The sequence below is a fragment of the Sarcophilus harrisii genome, chromosome 2 (genome assembly GCF_902635505.1).
Source record: "Sarcophilus harrisii chromosome 2, mSarHar1.11, whole genome shotgun sequence".
Taxonomy (NCBI): domain Eukaryota; kingdom Metazoa; phylum Chordata; class Mammalia; order Dasyuromorphia; family Dasyuridae; genus Sarcophilus; species Sarcophilus harrisii.
The window spans coordinates 262,243,113-262,258,839 of record NC_045427.1 but is presented as its reverse complement, the minus strand read 5'-3'; the positions used below and the strand labels follow the sequence as shown (position 1 = coordinate 262,258,839).

At 34.8% G+C, this 15,727-nt stretch overlaps 1 protein-coding gene across 1 annotated transcript in view; it reads left to right on the top strand.

Annotated features, from left to right (window-relative positions):
• INO80 (INO80 complex ATPase subunit) overlaps positions 1-15,727 on the top strand; it is a 104,766-nt gene that overhangs the window by 23,648 nt on the left and 65,391 nt on the right. The window contains exons 3-12 of the mRNA XM_031952111.1: positions 556-722; positions 819-886; positions 2,762-2,917; positions 4,665-4,785; positions 6,219-6,433; positions 7,810-7,863; positions 10,894-11,097; positions 13,306-13,501; positions 14,028-14,095; positions 15,288-15,497. Of these exons, the coding sequence (XP_031807971.1) occupies positions 556-722; positions 819-886; positions 2,762-2,917; positions 4,665-4,785; positions 6,219-6,433; positions 7,810-7,863; positions 10,894-11,097; positions 13,306-13,501; positions 14,028-14,095; positions 15,288-15,497 (1,459 nt within the window). The remainder of the gene's footprint in view (positions 1-555; positions 723-818; positions 887-2,761; positions 2,918-4,664; positions 4,786-6,218; positions 6,434-7,809; positions 7,864-10,893; positions 11,098-13,305; positions 13,502-14,027; positions 14,096-15,287; positions 15,498-15,727) is intronic.

Here is a 15,727-nt window from a genome sequence, read left to right as displayed (position 1 = left end):
AGAGAGTTCCATTGAAAACCTTTTCTGTGCTTCTAATTGCATTTAACCTCTTTGCTCCTGCTCAGCTTCCTTCTGAAAGGATACAATAGTATTAAAATATCATTATGTTTCTTGTTTAGCATTTTCATTTTTGGTGCTCATTGATGGTATTATTTGTAATAAATTGCTACTTTATGATTTGTAAAATAAATGGTAAAGTAGATAGAGAATTGGCCTTGAAGACAAGAAGACTTAGATTCTTCTAGTCCTGCCCCAAACACATTCTGTCTGTGTTAACCCTAGAAGACCACTCAGTATCTCAATATTTTTGGCAAGGAAGATTCTAAGCTGAAGGAAAAGTGCTCATTTGCATTGTAGAAGGAACTTCATCACACAGGAGTTATATGTATCAATGAAATCCCAATTTTAATATAAAAACAATATCAGTCAGCTGCCTTTAACAAGAATTTCTTATGTGCAGTCTATAGACTGGCCAGTGGTTTGCCTTACTAGTATCTAATTATTAACATTTCTCAGCTTTGATTGTGGACTTAACCTTCTTCGTCTTCTTAACAGTGATGACAGTGAAGATGGACTGGATGATAACCCTTTGTTGCCTCAGTCTGGGGATCCCTTAATACAAGTTAAGGAAGAACCCCCAAATTCTTTGCTTGGGGAAACCTCTGGAGCAAGCAATTCTGGAATGTTAAATACATATTCCTTAAATGGAGTCCTACAGTCAGGTCAGTCTGTGGCTTAATGTCTTTCCTGCATCTAGAACTGTCCTTGTAAATCCATTTATTATTTTATTTTGCTGTTCTTTGTGTTTCTTTACACAGAGCCGAAATCTGAGAAAGGAAATTTATATAACTTCTCCAAGCTGAAGAAAAGCAGAAAGTGGTTGAAGGTAAGGGTTGAGATGATAGAGGAAAGCAGCATTTATAAATAAGGATAACCAAGTTTGACTATTGAAAAAAAAAAAAAAAGAATTAAAAGGCTTAAAAGATGGGATCTGTTTACTTGGATTCATTTTCCAAGATAAATTATCTTTAAGGCAAGCATTAGATTTGGGAAGAAATTTTAATAAGGGTTTGAAAAATGCTAGTCTACTTCTCTGGTCACTGAGATTTTATTAATATTTTCTTGATTAAATATAATACCTTACCTCTCAAGTGGCTGACATTATTTAATGTATAATAATAGCCTTTTGGTTCATAGATTTAGAACTGGCAGGGATTGTAGAGATCACTGACTCCAACCCTCCTTCCATTTTTGTAAAGGAGGAAATTATGGGCTAGATCGAGCATGTTACTTTTCCAAAGCTCAGGTCCCTGATTCCAAGTGCTCTTGCTGCCCTTCAAGTGTCTTGGTACATTGAGGTTTAATTATCATGTTTTTTTTTTCCGTTTCCTTTTTTCCTCCCTGCTAAAAACTTAACATCAAATAAAAGTAACATTTCCATATAGATTAGAAAATAGAGGATTGTAACTGATTTTCCATTATATAGAGCTTACTTTTTAACAGATTAAACCTCTATTTCAAAACTGTCTTATCTATTTTCTTCTGACTTTCTGTTTATTACTCTTTTCTGAGGGAAGGAAATCTAGTTCACCTTCACTTCTGCCCTCCTCTTGCATTTGAAAAGAAAGAAAAACAAAATACTTCTAAGGAATATGTACAGTTAAGCAAAATAAATTGTCACATTGGCCATACCTAATTATATATTTCATTCTACATCCATCACCTCTCTCAAAAGTGGATAGCTTGCTTCATCAGTCTTCTAATTATGGTTGTTAATTTCGTTAATCAGAATTCATGAGTCTTTCAGAGTTGTTTTTCGTTATAGTAGTAGTATTAGAGAAATTATTACCTGGAGAAATAATTGGAGAAAATTATTTGCTCACTTCACTCTTGTCAGTTCATATAAGTTTTCCCAGATTCTTTTGATCATTTTTTATGTTGTAATAATAATAATATATTATGTATATTACATATTATTATGTATTATATAGTTACAGATTGCTTCTCAGAATGACTGGATCAATTTACCATGCAGTTAAAAGTCTTGATAAAGTTTATTTGCTGGCCTTTTCAACATTAAATCATTTATTGATCCACTGTGTCACTGGCATTGTGCCAAGTTCTGGAGGCCCAAAGTGAAAAATGCTTTTTGTCTCTTCCTTCAAGGATTTTACATTCATTCAGGGGAGATAATATACATTTATAAAACAATTATAAAATATATATAGAATAAATACAAGGTTATTTGATGATGGAAGGTTCTAGCAGCCTTAAGGGAAAAGGAGAGGCTTCATATCAAAGGTGGCACTTGAGCTGAACTTTGAAAGAAACTAAGAGTTCTGTAGAGATGGAGATGGAGTTGAATAAAAAATTAATTCCAGGCATATGGGGTTGTCAGTTCAAAGATACTGAGCCAAGAGATCTGTGAGGAGCAATAAGCCAGCTAGTTTAGCTGACAGTGGAGTATATGAAGGTTGGTAATACATGTATGGTGCTGAAGAGGTAGGTTGGGGCCAGCTTATGAAAGGCTTTCCTTTTCCAGAAAAAGTGAAATGATTTTTGTGATTACAATAAAATCCTCAATTCAAATCCATATATATTCATTTATTAAGTGTCTAGTATATGCAAGTCTCTGGGATTTTTCCAGGGATACATAGACACCCAGCATTTCCCATTCTCCAGGGGTATATGGAAAAGTTTTGGAGTTTAATCAGTATATAAGTACTTCCCATTCCTACTTGTATCCTCCTCTCCTATTCAGGGCATTTTGCTCAGTGATGAATCTAGTGACACAGATTCTCCAAGTGAAGAAGATGGGGATGATGAAATCAACCTCACCAGAGAGGAGCTCCACAATATGCTGAGGTTGCACAAATACAAGAAATTGCACCAGAATAAGTATAGCAAGGACAAGGAGGTGAGATCGAAGTCGAATCCTCTGCTCTTAGCAAGCAATCTCTGTTCTAGATTGTATCTTAATTGTCTTAACATTATTAAATTATTTAAAAAAAAAAAAAACCCAAACTTCAAGCATTATATTTCAAAGTATGTTATCATCCTTTGAGATAATTACTTTTTCTTCATGTATTTGCCAGCTATGAAGTATCTCATCTGAATAAGATACCAGTACTCTGGATTACATTTTATACTTTTATTAGAAGTGGCTTAATATATGTTCACCAGTAACCTAGAGATGGTGGCCTAAACAGTATATTCAAAATCAGTCAAGTGGTAGCTCTATCAGAAAGTTCAGAGAACACTGAAAAACCCATTGAAGTCTACAAAGATATTAGAGAGGTGTTTTAATCTATCCATTGTGCTTCAAGCTTTGGCAATTCTCTTTGTAAAATGCTATTTCCAAAGTAAGTTTGGAAATTGTGTTCTGTCCTGAGGCTCTTAGTTTTTGAAATAAAAAGTTTTCCTTATTGATTATTTGCTAAATAGAAAATGTGTTTTGTGGCAAATTAGTTTTGCTATTCCTTGGGTCTGAGTCTCTGACCATGAATAGCTTATTAGGATAAATATAGCCTTTGGAGGAAAAAAAAACACAAAAAGAAAATTACATGTTAAAAGAATATTTCTGCACTATATCCAGTAAGAAAAAATTAGTCATTATCTATTAACAGAGATTCTGTAGAAGCATGTGATTATTTAATACTTAGCTGGTCTAACCTAGTTAAAAGTAGCTTTTAAGACTTGAAGTTGCAAGTGGGGTCAGCTTATGAAAGGCTTTCCTTTTCCAAAGAAACTGAAATGATTTTTGTGATTGCAATACAATCCTCAATGACATTTTGTTATGTTATGGTTTGGCATAAGAAATTAAATGGGAAATGTTTGAATTTAAATGCTGTTTATAACAGCAGGACAAAGGAAGAAGGAGAAAGCAGAATCTCCACATAAAGGAGCATGGCATAGGGGAAAGGTACAATAAAAGGTGGGAAAAGTTCAAGCCCCTCCCCCCCCCCAAAAAAAAAAGAGCATCAAGGCAATTGCAAAAACCACATTCTTTTCCCTTGGGAATTGCTAGATCGTCAAGATGTAATGGTCTCCTTATCTACAAGGGTCCCAGCTATACAAATCTAGTGCAGACTGTCTGGCACTTGTCTGGATTCCCAAGGACACACAGGGTCCAGTTTGGGATGCCAACAATAAATCATGTCAACCAAAGGGAGATGGGGGGAGGGGTTGTATTCATCCCTGACAAATTCAGAGCCTCTTTCATGCTTCAGATCTAGTGTTTCTGGAAAATATGACATCTCAAAAAGACAAGTTAAGTGATCCCTTAACAGTCCTTAACATTTCTCCTGTTAACATTTCTATGCTACTAAGGAAGAAAAGATCTCTAAACAAATAAGCTATAGTTCTCACACTGTAGCCCCAGGACTAAGCCAAACATTTCTGAAGCAGCAGCATTAAGAATTTTCCTCTTCTAGACTGTTTCTAGCATTTTGCTGTAAACTTAACTTCTTTCTTCATATTTGTGTAAATTATGGCATTATTGAGTTACTTCAAACGACAGTAGAAGACAATTGTTTTGAATATTTTAAGCATTACATTGATAGCATTCTATATTGAAGTTTGTACTTTTAAAAACTTAGCTGTTTAAACTAAAAGTTTAATTGTGTTTAGAGAAAAGCCAAATCTATCTCATTATCTTTTTTCAGTTGCAACAATACCAGTACTATAGCGCGGGACTACTTTCCACATATGACCCTTTTTATGAGCAGCAGCGGCATGTACTTGGACCCAAGAAAAAGAAATTTAAAGAGGAAAAAAAATTGAAAGGCAAGTATCCGTACTCATTTTCTCATTTTCATCTTGTACTCTTTAACTTGAGAACCTTGGGGAAGAAAATTAAAATAAATACCTACCTTCTCCATATGTTTTCTATATCCACAACAGTCTGTCCTTGGATGGATATGTTATTCTAGCCTTGGTAAATCATTTTGTGTTTGACCTGCTAATCTTGTTTTATGGTTTAATTCAGTTTTAAACATCATAAATGTATTGAAAATGTTCTTACGTATTAGTTTTTAGTCTTCTGTGTGAGTAGTTTACAGAATATGCATAGTTATTTTATGTTGTGATATTAGAAAACTCTATGTCCAACATTTGAGGAAGAGCTGAATAAATTATAGTATATTGGTACTGTATAGTTATCCCTTCCATATGTCAAGGGTTAAGGGCATGGCACCTCCACAACTTGGAAAATCCACATAAAATGTCCTTCCTACCAGATGAAAAGTTTGAAGTATTATGGTATTAAAAGATAAAATATGTTGATGTTATACAATACTATACATTTTATACATTTCTGAATTCCAGACTTTTTCTATGTCGTCTGATGGTCTTCATGTGTTGTCTGTGGAAATTCAAACATTTCCCATTTAATTTCTTATGCCAAACCATAACATATCAAAATCCTTATGGGGAAAGTTGTGATGTGGAAAGGATAACTGTATAGTGATATCTATTGTAACATGAAATAAAGAATGCAAAGAAATAATGAAAAGACTTAAATGATTACCATCTGATGATTCTCATTGGGAATGTTGTGGTTGTGTTTTTGCCAGGAAATGTGGTTTCCTTTCTTAATTGAACCCTTAGCAGCTGGAAATCTGGAAGGAAACAGGAAGAGAAGGTTATGAACTATCTATGTGAAGCAGATTTCATTTCACTAAAAGTCTGAACTCCAAAAACGAAGGCTATTTTCAGACATCTTCCCTTTATTCTTTTCCACATGCCTCTTGTTTTTCTCCTTGACTTTTCCTCATCGTTTTTCCACACACTCCACACACTTTTGTTTCTAACTCTTAGATGTTCTACTGAAATTTTGATTTATTGCCAATCGGATCTTTTTTTTCCCTCTTATGCCTGTCAGTTCCTATTATTCACCCAATGTTCCCACCAGGTTGAATAAATCCTTTCTTGATGACTGACTGATTTGAAATTAATATTCCTTAAGCTTCCTTTTTTTAGTATGTAGTCTGTATTTTTTATTCACTTAAACAGAGGGCAGAAGAATTTTTATTTTCTAGGCTACTAAGTCTTTTCTCTTGGAATGACTAGGAATTTGAGTGTGAATACAAATATTAGTCACAGTTGGAAAAGAGCTTAAAACCTCCCTCAGATGAAAAAGTATTGCTTTGGATTTCTTACCTGGGTATAAATGAAAGAGAAAAAAAACATAGCTTTATAACAACGTGTCCCCTTTATAGCCAAGTTGAAAAAAGTGAAGAAAAAGAGACGGCGAGATGAAGAACTTTCTTCTGAGGAATCTCCACGGCGCCACCATCACCAGACCAAAGTCTTTGCCAAGTTCTCCCATGATGCTCCTCTCCCTGGCTCTAAAAAGAAACACTTATCCATTGAGCAACTGAATGCTCGTCGTAGGAAAGTGTGGCTTAGCATTGTGAAAAAGGAGCTACCAAAGGTGAGTGATCTTAACCTCCTGCACATGAGATGAGGAGACAAGTGAGAGGATGTTAAATCAGTGTGAGTACACCAGAAAGAGACAAGAAAGTCAGGTTTCCTCACAAGGAAGGGGAAATTTTGTTTTGTAAATTGAGAAAATTGTGGAAGAATTATCAGCTCTCCTTTTTAGGTTTAGGTCTGAAGAGGTTTAATATTTACTCTCATGTGTGGCTTGCCCTTCTTTAATGGGAAAGAAGACCTAGGTGATATATTGACTGTATGTAAACACTTTAAGGAAAAAATGAGAGATTTTGACAGCATATTAATAGTGATGCCAAAGGAACAGGGAGAAAGCCAGGTGATGATTTTTGTAGAGGACTTGAAAATATCTTGATCTTCTTGAACAATGACAAAGATAGAAGAATGTTAAAAAATCAAAACAGTGATGCTGAGTGTTCAACCATTTCATCTTAAAAGAGGGCAATATAAAATTTGAAAGGAGCAATTACCATTTTAAAAGAAGTCAAACATCCCTAAATAAATAAGATGAGAATAGTCTTTAAGGGTCTCCAAGTTGGATTCTCTTTTTGGCATTACTAGATATGTGGGGACAGCTGTACAGTGACTTATGTATGCCATTCAATTATTCTTTTTTCTTTGGTTCTTATATACACTATATGAAATCAAACCTTAATGTGAGACTGGTAAGGGGGGAGTGGGGGGGGGGGGAGGTTTGTTGAAGGAGATGAGACCGGAGAACTTTAGGACAATCTACAAGGTAGGAAAGGAATGCTAAACTGACAAGCCACATTACTAATTCATCATAAGCTAGTTTTAACTTAGATGATGGCAGGCATTGAATGGGATCTGTTGATATTAGCAACCACCTTCTTAGATTGGCCACAAACTAGAAACCCAGGGCAACACTGAATGAATAGTTCTAGCAGATTTGTTCCCAGCTATTCCTTACAAAGTAAGTTTGAAGAGAGTGGGTTCTGATCAAGATTAGAAAAAAGGCACACATAGAATTTGAGGATAAAGGGGAATGAAATCAGTCTGGTTTTTTTTTTTTTTTCCCTTTTTTCAGGCTCTACAAATATTATAACTTAGATTCTTTATATGAATCTACCAAAAGCTTGATTTAAAAAAAAAACAAAAACAACTAAAATTCTGGCCTTTCTTATCTTGATAGTAGTTTATTAACAGCTTCAAATGTAATGCTGAAATTGGAGCTCCTCTTATCAATTTCATTAAAAAGTCTTTGACTGGGGATTAGCTACTTTACTTTTTGTTTTGTAAGATAATTTTAAAAAATTGAATAATAAGTTTATTGCTTGACTATATCATCTGGGAAAAAGTTGATCCTAAGTGATGTGTTCTTCATTTAATTTTTAGGCCAACAAGCAGAAAGCTTCAGCCCGTAACTTATTTCTTACTAATAGCCGAAAGGTAAGCTTGAGTTTTTATTCTTTTGGCATGTTTTATGTTATGATTAAAATCTTATCCCCTTGATCTATCCTATCTTATCTCTCCTTGATTCTGTTGTCTTTTTGCTGATTAACTTATTCAGCAAATTGAAGAGAATTTCCATTCTATCCAAACCCCCCCCCCCTTTTTTTTTTTTTAAAGGATGTGTCTTCCAATCGGTACATAGGGTTTTCTTGGAATTTTGGTCTGTGGGACAATTTTTATCCTCTAGTTAAAGCTTTGGCTCTAGTACAAGTATCAGCAACCCTTTTGTTTTCTTTAGCATTGTTCAGGACACTTCTTCAGAAGGGACATTAAAAGATTCAATTCAGATCAGCAAACTTTTCTTTAATGTTTTAAACTAATATTTCAGAGAACCAATCTGCATCAAGTGATAGAGTACACTTTTATTATCCATAAGGCAAAATAGAATGAACATTTTTATTTTTTAAAAATTTATAATAATATTGATTCACCTAGTCCTTCTAATGTTTAAAATAAAAAAAGAATTAGTGATCATTGTTCTTGAGTCAGTACTATCTAATCTAAGTTTCAGTTTTATGCCTCAATTCAGCAATAATAGCCCTGATAGTGACTTGAATTTTTTTCTTTCTCTTTCCCCAATCTTATCCTTTATAGATAATCAACTCAGTTTCATGTTGTCTGTTCCTCTAGAAACCTTTTCTTCTTAGAACTATTGCTGTTCATTACCTGACAAAGTTTTGCTTTGAATTATTTCCATCAACTGCTTAAACTTGTACTAATATGTTGGTGAAGGGAGCTGCCAGAAGTCACAATTATGCAAACCATATACATATTACCTGATTTTAACTGGACCTTTTCAGCAGCAAGGCAATCCTCTTATCCCTTCCTAAATGATTCCTTCTATTACTCCCCAAAAAAGCCATTCCATCTTTTCACTTTTTTCTTTAGGCTTCCCAAAATTTTCCCTTCCCATCCTCAGTTGAGGCCTTCTCAGTTTATTGAGAAAATTAAGACCATTTGTGTTTAGCTCTCTTCATCAAATCCCTTGACAACATTCTCCACGGTCTCTGTTTTCTGTAGTCTCTGATAACCTCTTCTTGCCAGCACAAGCCCTTTCCAGGAGTCCTTTATTCCATCGTCTTTAGTCTTTATCAGCAGATGACTGCCTCAATCAACCTTTCTCTTTTGTATTTATGTCTCTGGTTTATACATTCTTGGGGCATATAGGAGGCACTTAATAATTTTTTCTCTAATCATTCATTTTCTCTAATCATCAATCTCTACCCACTTATCTTTACCAGATACTCCCAAACTATCATCCTCTGTTTCCTCCCTTTCTCTTTCCTAGAAAAAGCTCAACTTCCTGTCCTGTCACTATCAATCAAAACTCTCCTCTCTAAAATTACCAGGGACCTTTTAATAAATCTCATTTCTCCTTTTCCTCTTGTCCTCTCTTTTACATTTGATCCTATTGACCAATTTTCTAGATACCTTTTCTGTTTTTTTGTGATATTGCTGTTCTTATTTTTGTCCTCTTTGTTTGACTGTGCTTTCCACACTTAGAATTCAGGGTATCCTTTTTGTTCCTGAAGATCTTTTACCTTTTCACTCTCTTTATAATACTTCATTGGCCCTCTTTGACTGAGAAAAGGCTTCATTCTCAGAAGATGAGTAGACTGTAGGGAAGGGATGTTTGGGGGTAAGGAGTGCCAGATATCTGAGACTTGCTCTTGACATAGTGACTTGTGGGGGGGGGGGGGGGGGGGGGGGCGGGTGGGGGGGGGGGGGCTGAGGCAATTGGGGGTAAGTGACTTGCCTAGGGTCACACACAGAGGAACACACAACTAGTGTCTGAGGGCAGATTTGAACTCAGGTCCTCCTAAGTTCAGGGCTGATGCTCTATCCACTGCGCCATCTTGCTGCCCCATAGTGGCATTTTAAAAATGTTTTAGTTGGGATAGAGACAAGACACCATTGATACCTGTTGTTTTCTTTCTCCTCATCAGTTTCCAGGAATTTAATTATATTTCTGCAGAAGAATTACCCATTTACTTTTGAACATTGAAAACCAGATGTCTTGAAGTCATTTAAAAATGTATAAAACAGGTTTTAATGTCTTTCCCCAAAATTCTGCTCTTCTAAACTTTTAAGTTTCTCTGGAAGGTACTATGTTCTCCCATTCTCCATGTTCATAATTTATAGGCATTATCCTTGACTACTCATCCTTCTTCACTCTGCATATCCTTTTAATCGCCAAATCTTACTGTAATTCTATAAACCCAATCCTTTTTCTCTCTTCATACAAGTACCATTTTAATTCGTGTCCTTATCATCTCTTATCTAGATTATAGCAATTATCTAATTCATTTCCCCACTATTGAAAGTCTTTCTATTCGGTTCCATCCTATATGTTGTTGCTAATGTGATTATCTCCCTTTCCCAAATTGCCTTGTATGTAACTATCTTATTTTTAGTTTTTATATAATATCATTTGCATAGTCACAGTTTTGTCCTTAGTACTTGTATCCCCAGGTCTAATACCTAAGAACTTGGAATTGCATAGGTATTTAATAAGTGCTTGTTGATGGATTGATGGATGCTTCTCTCTATATTCTTTATTTGCCATTTTCCTCTTCTACATTCATTTCCTCTCTTATATTTGACTGCATGCCTTTGGCACTGTCTGTTTTACACTGTCTATTGGGTGCTTAAATTCTACTTAATTTGTATACCCCAACCTTTCTAAAAGCAAGATGTTACCTATAATATTCCATTAACTGTTACATCCCCTCAATGATTATAACACCCCCCCCCCTTTTTTTTAGTATTCCAGAGTATCTTGTTTGATAATGGAGCAACGCAAAATGAAAATGCTAATATTTAAGTGATGTTATTTATAATGAATATGCATAGAATGCTTGTGTTTTCACTATGTTTATTATACAGGGAGAACCGATGTGTACTGTTTTTTTTGTTTTGTTTTGTTTTGTTTTTTCCTGCTATTTTGATTCTTTCTATCTTTCACAGCTTGCTCACCAATGTATGAGGGAAGTACGACGGGCTGCCATCCAAGCTCAGAAGAACTGTAAGGAGACCCTACCCCGAGCTCGCCGCCTCACAAAGGAAATGCTTTTGTATTGGAAGAAGTATGAAAAGGTGGAGAAGGAACACCGTAAACGTGCTGAGAAGGAAGCCCTGGAGCAGCGTAAGCTAGATGAAGAGATGAGAGAGGTAGGATGAAGACACAAGTCTTAGCAAGCTTTCTTTGTACTGCTAGGTCAAGATGGCTCATTTATTTCATTGATTCTAAATTGAACTTGCCACATTAATCAAATTTTCCTTTGTAAGAAGCATAATTTTTCTTTAGATTTTAAAGTGTGATTATTGGGACATGTTGCAAGGTAAAGTCCATTTAAATGTTTTTGTCCTTTAATTAGGCTTTAGGCTGTTCCTTTTAATCTTTATGTTTCCTTTACCGTGACCCTCATGCTTACAATCTAGATGGAGAATTGGCTTGATTGAAATGTTACAGTCCTTTCGGTTGCTATTTGGATCTACTAGACAGAGTGCCAGTCCAAGTCAGGTGTTTTTTGTCTCTCCTGCCCATCTATGCTGTTCATTCTGTAGGCTACACATTTCCTGAATCTATAGTTAGCAGAACTGATTTGGGATATACATGTGGTGCTATGTGTATACTCATAGTAGAATAGGGAGCAGAAGTATGGATATAGCCAGTAAACAGAAAGAAGGGATGGACTAGGAAAGTATGAATAGAGAACCTTGAGACATTCTCTGGTGTGAGCATCCAGTTTTCGTGTGTCATAATTACTGCCCATTTGGAACTTCAAGAAATATTTTAAATTTAGCAGTGCAATTCAAAGCCTTGACACAGTTTAGATTGTGACATTTTTCCCAATTGTTCTTACATTTGCATTGAAAATTTGTAGGAATAGCATTTATCTTTGACTTAAAGTCTTTTTTCCCTTAAAATTCAAATATAGCTGTTTTTGATAGATATTTATTGTTACCTTAATAAACTTATGATTTTTCACTTATTCAAGGAGTATGCTTTCTTGATAAAGAAAGTTATTTTTATATGCTTTCATTCTGAAAAGTCCATCTCACCCAAGCACTTTAGTGTTGCAGCAGTGGTCATCCTATAATAAACACCAAGATATTCCAAGATATTCTTCAATTCTGATACTTAATTTTTTATTTCAGTCCTATTTTCCTTAATGTTCATTTTGTCATGTCCTCTAATTTGTGTTAGTCTACTTGAAAAACAATTTTATTTGCTAAGCTGGTCTTGATTGTTATTAGTTCATAGCAGGTTGGATTTGGATTGCCCAAATTAAACATTTTTACAGGTATTGTTTTGAATTTTTTTTAGGTAATGCTGGAGGGTCTCAGCTTCAAGAAGAATCCTGTTTCTTTGAGAGAGTTTTGCCCTTAGAATTAAATCTTGTCTTTGAGATTCAGAAGACTTGAAAATTCTTAGCTATTTGATAGAGCTTTCAGTATTCAGCTTTTGGTAGCACATCTCTGTTGTTTATCATAAAAATTACTGTGATAAATGCTCTTCAGAATTGAATGTTACAGCTAAAATTGCTCAGTTGGCAGAATGGCAGAGTTCAACTTCAATAGATACGGGTTTAAATCCTAATTTTGACACTTAACTAGCTTTGTGACTTAATTTCTCATGCTTTGGGCATTTCCCTAGCACTTATGTACTACTAGGTCAGACTATGTTAACTTGGTGGAGTGAGGTCCTACTCAAAAGTTGTTCTTGTTAGCAAAATCATGGAGTCTGCTTAAAATGTGTTGTATGAAACACACAAACCAGCTGTGTTGGTATTTTTCATGTAGCCTTTGGTTTCTTTTTATATTTGTTTGTAATAATCACTATTAAGTGCAAAGTTGTTAGCACATTTGTCTAAGATTGGCTTGGCTATTTTACTTTTTAATTGTATGTCCTTAGGCATACCTTTTGGATCCCAGTTTTCTCATTTATACAATGAGTATATTCAATGAGATAATCTCTTGGAAAGTCCTTTGATACCGTCAAGTTGAGTGATGGGGCAGGAATTCTTGTTTTTGTGTTTTTTTAATTCATAGTAATAATAATATTAATAAGTATCACAAGCAAACAGTGAGATAAGCATTTCAGACAGAAGCCTCATTGATGAATGAAAAGGTTTAAAAAAAAAAAAAAAGGCAAATTTAGGATTCCTTACACTTCTGAGCAAAGGCAGTTCTATAAAAATTAAAAATCAGAATAGTGGATTTCAACATTTTTGCATGTATGTTTGACTGGACTTAAAGATATACCATGAAAAATTAAATAATCTAAGCGTTAATGTTTTCTTATTAGTAGTTTTGAGATATCCAAGTGAAAAATAAACTTAAGTATCTTTTGTTTGTTTACATTTTTTAAATTAGGCTAAAAGGCAACAACGTAAATTAAACTTCCTCATCACCCAGACAGAATTGTATGCCCACTTTATGAGTCGCAAACGAGATATGGGACATGATGGAATACAAGAAGAGATCTTGCGAAAACTGGAAGACAGTTCCATACAGAGACAAATAGACATTGGTGGAGGGGTCGTAGTTAACATCACCCAAGAGGATTATGGTGAGACCTGTGCCAGGAACTATAGAAAGTTTGAATAGTGGTCTAGTGCAAAGCTTTTTCAACTGTGGGTCATGGTGCTGTATTGGGTGCTGTGTGGGGGTTGTAAAATTTTGGGTTATTATCTATAAATGTTTGATTTTTAAAACACTCAGTCACATAAAATTTTGGGGAGCAAATAAGGTGGTCCAGCAAGTGAGAAAAGTTTGAGAAGTCCTGGCTCAGTGTATTATAGAAATAGTATGGAATTGGAAGTCACTAGACCTGGATGTCAGCCCTGCCACTAATTCTGGGGCCTTAGTTAAGTCACTTAACTTGCTTAATCATTGTTTTTCTTCATCTTTTTCCAGTGGAGTCATTGAATTAATGTTCTCAAGGAGTATTTTCAGTTCTGATTTGTTTATGAAGTGGCTATACTATTTCACAGGAATTGCACATATTAGAGACACCAGGGCATGTGTGTTTGTATGAGTGCTTCTTTTAAAAGTAACCTAACTTTTTAAAATGTTGTATGGGTTTTTACTTTTAGATAGCAACTACTACAAAGCCCAAGCCCTGAAAAATGCTGAAGATGCTTACCAGATTCACCAAGCTCGGGTGAGTCTTATAGGTTAAAAAACAAACAAACAAAAAAAAAACTGATCCTCGAAAGAACTTTGTAACTAAGCATCTGTTGGTCACATTTTCTATGAAAGATTCTAAACATCTTCTTTATCCTATCTCAGTCAAGTTCACTATTTGCTTTTGGAAAATTAAGAAAGTAGGACAGCAAAGGAAAAAGTAATCCCATGGTCAAGTTGTGGGGGTGTCTTTATTGAAGTTAGTCCTGTTTTCCGTTTTTTTTGTCCCATTGTATTAATGTAGAAAGTAATTCACTATGGTTCAGTGCATTAGAGTAAGAGGGTCCCTGGACTTGGGTGGGGGGGAAATTCTTTATTCACACCCATCACTAACTCAAATTTTACATTTCCTTGCATTATTAATTTTTTTTTTTTTTTAACAATCTAAAAGAGAAAACTGCCAAAGGGTCCATGACACCAAAAAGTTAAGAATTCTTGCATTAGAGCAGATTTGGTTGTCAAGAAAGCATTATGGTGATTCAGATTTTTTGTTGTCCTGATTCTTATTAAATTACTTTGTGCTTTAGTTTTCCCTGTACAAAGTAGAGTTGTTACTCATGAAACACCATTCTTACTGTGTGGTGGTAACATAATATCTACAAATTTTACTTGGAAATACTGAAGTCAAATTAAGAGAGAAAGATACTTTAAAATTCCATGCCGGGAGTATTTTAGTATCCTAGATTGTCATAGGATTATATTATAGGTGAAATGTTACGATGATGATGACTTTCTGTTGTTTAGGTAAATGAACTCTCTTTGTGTGGCTTCTAAGATTTAGTTCTTGAGTTCTTAACTTTTGTTTCATGAATCTTTTGGTAAATCAGATCATACCTATGGATCCTGTCTTAGAATGTTTTGACATGCTAAAAACTATACAGGATTACAGATGAAACCAAAGATAATGAAATGCAGTTATCAAGATATTTAAAAATCAAGTTCATAGACTTCCCACCCCTCACCCAGTTAAGAACCCTTTATTTAGGTATTGTGCTATTTTGCCAAATTATTAAGTATAAGAAGTAATGTTGAGATAGAGATTAAGTTTATATAGGATTTTTAAAATATATTTTCATTGTGGTTTTTACGCAGTATTTCATGGAGTACTGTTATTATTTTAGGACTTTTGCTAGAATTTTTACCTATTTTTAATTTTTTTTATTTTCCAGACAAGGTCATTTGACGAAGATGCAAAAGAGAGCCGAGCAGCAGCCTTACGGGCTGCAAATAAATCAGGCACTGGATTTGGGGAGAGTTATAGTCTGGCAAACCCATCAATTCGAGCTGGGGAGGATATTCCACAGCCCACAATTTTTAATGGCAAATTGAAAGGCTATCAGCTGAAAGGCATGAATTGGTTGGCCAATCTGTATGAGCAGGTGAATTTAAGAGCTGTGGCACCCTTTGTACCTGCTTTCTTAAAGTCAGTCATTGACCCAGGTGATTGAGAAGTGAGCACAAGGAAATGATTTTAGATTTAAACCCTTTTAAAAATATTTTTGTCTTTTAATTTTACAAGAAACAGTGGCAGCTAACCCCCTAAAATTATATCTGACTTCTTTATGAAAATGGATGTCGTACAAGCTGTGTTCTACTTGAGAGATTTAAG